We start from the raw sequence: 2,216 nt of genomic DNA, 5'->3' as shown, positions 1-2,216 counted from the left end.
GCAGAGACTAAAGGACTGAAACACTAATGGAAGTGCTTTATTAAAACACTTTCGATTAAAACTGATCAAGTGTGTTTGTGAATCGATATCATTACTGTTCTGCATTGCTGTGATAACCTGCAGTTCATCATTATGGGGAGGAGCGTTTAAAGCGCTCATGAACGGTGTATCAATGGTGTTTCTGCGGGATGTTTGATACTGTTAGACTATATTGTGTAATTCTGTTCCAGGAACGTTACTGTGAGTGACCCGTGACCCGTTCCCTGTATCTGGTGTATACCCATCACCGTGTGTGTGTGTGACAGCGACAGCATGGCACAGAGAGCGGACAGAGCGCCATCTATAGACAGGTACGGGAACAGCTTCACTCATATTAGGATCTAATATTAATAATATGCTTTTGGGAAACGCAGCCCTGAACTGTGAAAACCTCATTCTGACCCGGAAATCATTTGTGATTTTTTTTTTAATTGAGTGCTCATCAGTCGCACGACTACACAAACACAAACATTGAATGGATTCGAGTTTTGTGGTTGAAATTTTAAAAAGTAACAAATCCGTCGATTTGACCCCCTTAGGAATGAGTGGAATGCTTCAGTACACACAGAAAAACCTAAAAATGCTAAAACTTTACCAATAAATGATTGTATAATGTGTACATGTGTGTGTGAATGCACACTGAGGGGAAATGGCTTTAGGACCCAGCGGAATAGCTCCTCCATATAGAGCTATAAGCCCATCTAGAGCCATGAAATATCATGTGTTATTAATATTTTCCAAGAATAAAGATATTTAGAGCTGAATTAAAAGGGTTATGCATGAAATTGTGAGTTACTTTGAATTTAAGTTGAAAGAATGTGAGGAATGTGCTTAAATTACTATTTATTTATTATTTGTTGATCAAATCTAGTAATTTAAAGGTAAATAAAATAAAAAATAACAAAAAATCTCCAAAACAATTGCATTAAAAAAAATGAAATGAAATAAGCTTTCTGGACAAAAAAGTCGAGAATAATCCAAGACTCACAGCACGTCCTTACCAGCCTTGACGCATTAACGTTTTTTTTGTGTATTTTATTATTATTAATGGTTTTAGTCAGTGTTTCAGGAAATCGAAACTTCGGGTTTCCGTTACTGAGTTTCTCACACATTTGCATATTCTGACACAATCCAGCCATTCAGCGGAAGGCTCCGCCCCCAAACCGGCCCTCCGCAAGCCCTCGATCTCCGACGCCAGCAAGAAGAAGAAGAGCAAGAAGTCGAGCGATGAAGTGATGAGCAAGGTGTACAGCAACTTGCTGAGCAGCGTCTTCGGCCAGGTATATCCCCCCCTCTTTTGAATTTATATATTTTGAAAATATATATTTCATATAAAAAATTAAAATATAATGTTTGTGCATTTTTAATAACAATAAACGTAAAATTCTGTAACTTTTTTTTAAGTTCACTTTTTAATACTTTTCTCACTTCAGCAATAATCTTTTGAGAAGAGATCAAGCTTCAGTCTGTCGCTCTAAAGCTTCAAGTTTCTTCACAGTTTAAGATGGACATTTATTTTCATGTCTAGCTCAAAAAGTGAATAAATGGATTATAAGTAGCTACAGTGTAAGGATAATTTAGTACAAAAATCGCCTAAAAATACAAAATATGAAATAAAAAATCTTATCAAACTAAAATAAAGTACATTAATTTCATTGACAAAAAAAAAAAAACCCTGTCATTTTTGACCGAAACGCGAAGAGTCTTATTTACGTTTCTCATGTTCAGTGCTGTGAGACACACACACACACACACACACACACACTCACGCGCGCGCTGTGGAGATGACCGTGATTGACTTGTGCTGTGTGTTCAGGGTCAGAGCGGGATGTGTGTGTCGTCCGTCTCTTAAACACACGTTAGCTCTGTGTAATCCACTGGTAATAATAGCACACAGTGTCACTCTTCATTTACTTTAACGAGCCTTAATGAGGATCAGCGAAGAACGAGAGCAATCTCTTCCTGCTGACGTCTGATGCATGACTTCTGTGTGTGTGTGTGTGTGTGTGTGTGAGAGAGAGAGAGAGAGAGAGAGAGAGAGAGAGAGAGAGAGAGAGAGAGAGAGAGAGAGAGAGAGAGAGAGAGAGAGAGAGAGAGAGAGAGAGAGAGAGAGAGAGAGAGAGAGAGAGAGAGAGAGTGTGTGTGTGTGTGTGTGCTTCTCGCTCGCCAAATATGAT

The 2,216-nt window shown here is 38.5% G+C and overlaps 1 protein-coding gene across 1 annotated transcript in view; it reads left to right on the top strand.

Annotated features, from left to right (window-relative positions):
• The first annotated feature begins 292 nt into the window (after nucleotides 1-292).
• The window catches only part of si:cabz01076231.1 (calcium-binding protein 2), a 9,412-nt gene continuing 7,488 nt past the window's right edge, over nucleotides 293-2,216 (top strand). Inside the window, exons 1-2 of the mRNA XM_056235684.1 lie at nucleotides 293-350; nucleotides 1,175-1,319. Of these exons, the coding sequence (XP_056091659.1) occupies nucleotides 313-350; nucleotides 1,175-1,319 (183 nt within the window). The 5' untranslated portion in view covers nucleotides 293-312. The remainder of the gene's footprint in view (nucleotides 351-1,174; nucleotides 1,320-2,216) is intronic.

Source organism: Rhinichthys klamathensis, unplaced genomic scaffold, assembly GCF_029890125.1.
Source record: "Rhinichthys klamathensis goyatoka isolate OS25496 unplaced genomic scaffold, OSU_Roscu_1.1 h1tg000429l_1, whole genome shotgun sequence".
In the NCBI taxonomy this organism is placed as follows: Eukaryota; Metazoa; Chordata; class Actinopteri; order Cypriniformes; family Leuciscidae; genus Rhinichthys; species Rhinichthys klamathensis.
The sequence above is the reverse complement of the archived record's forward strand: the minus strand, read 5'-3'. Positions and strand labels throughout refer to the sequence as shown.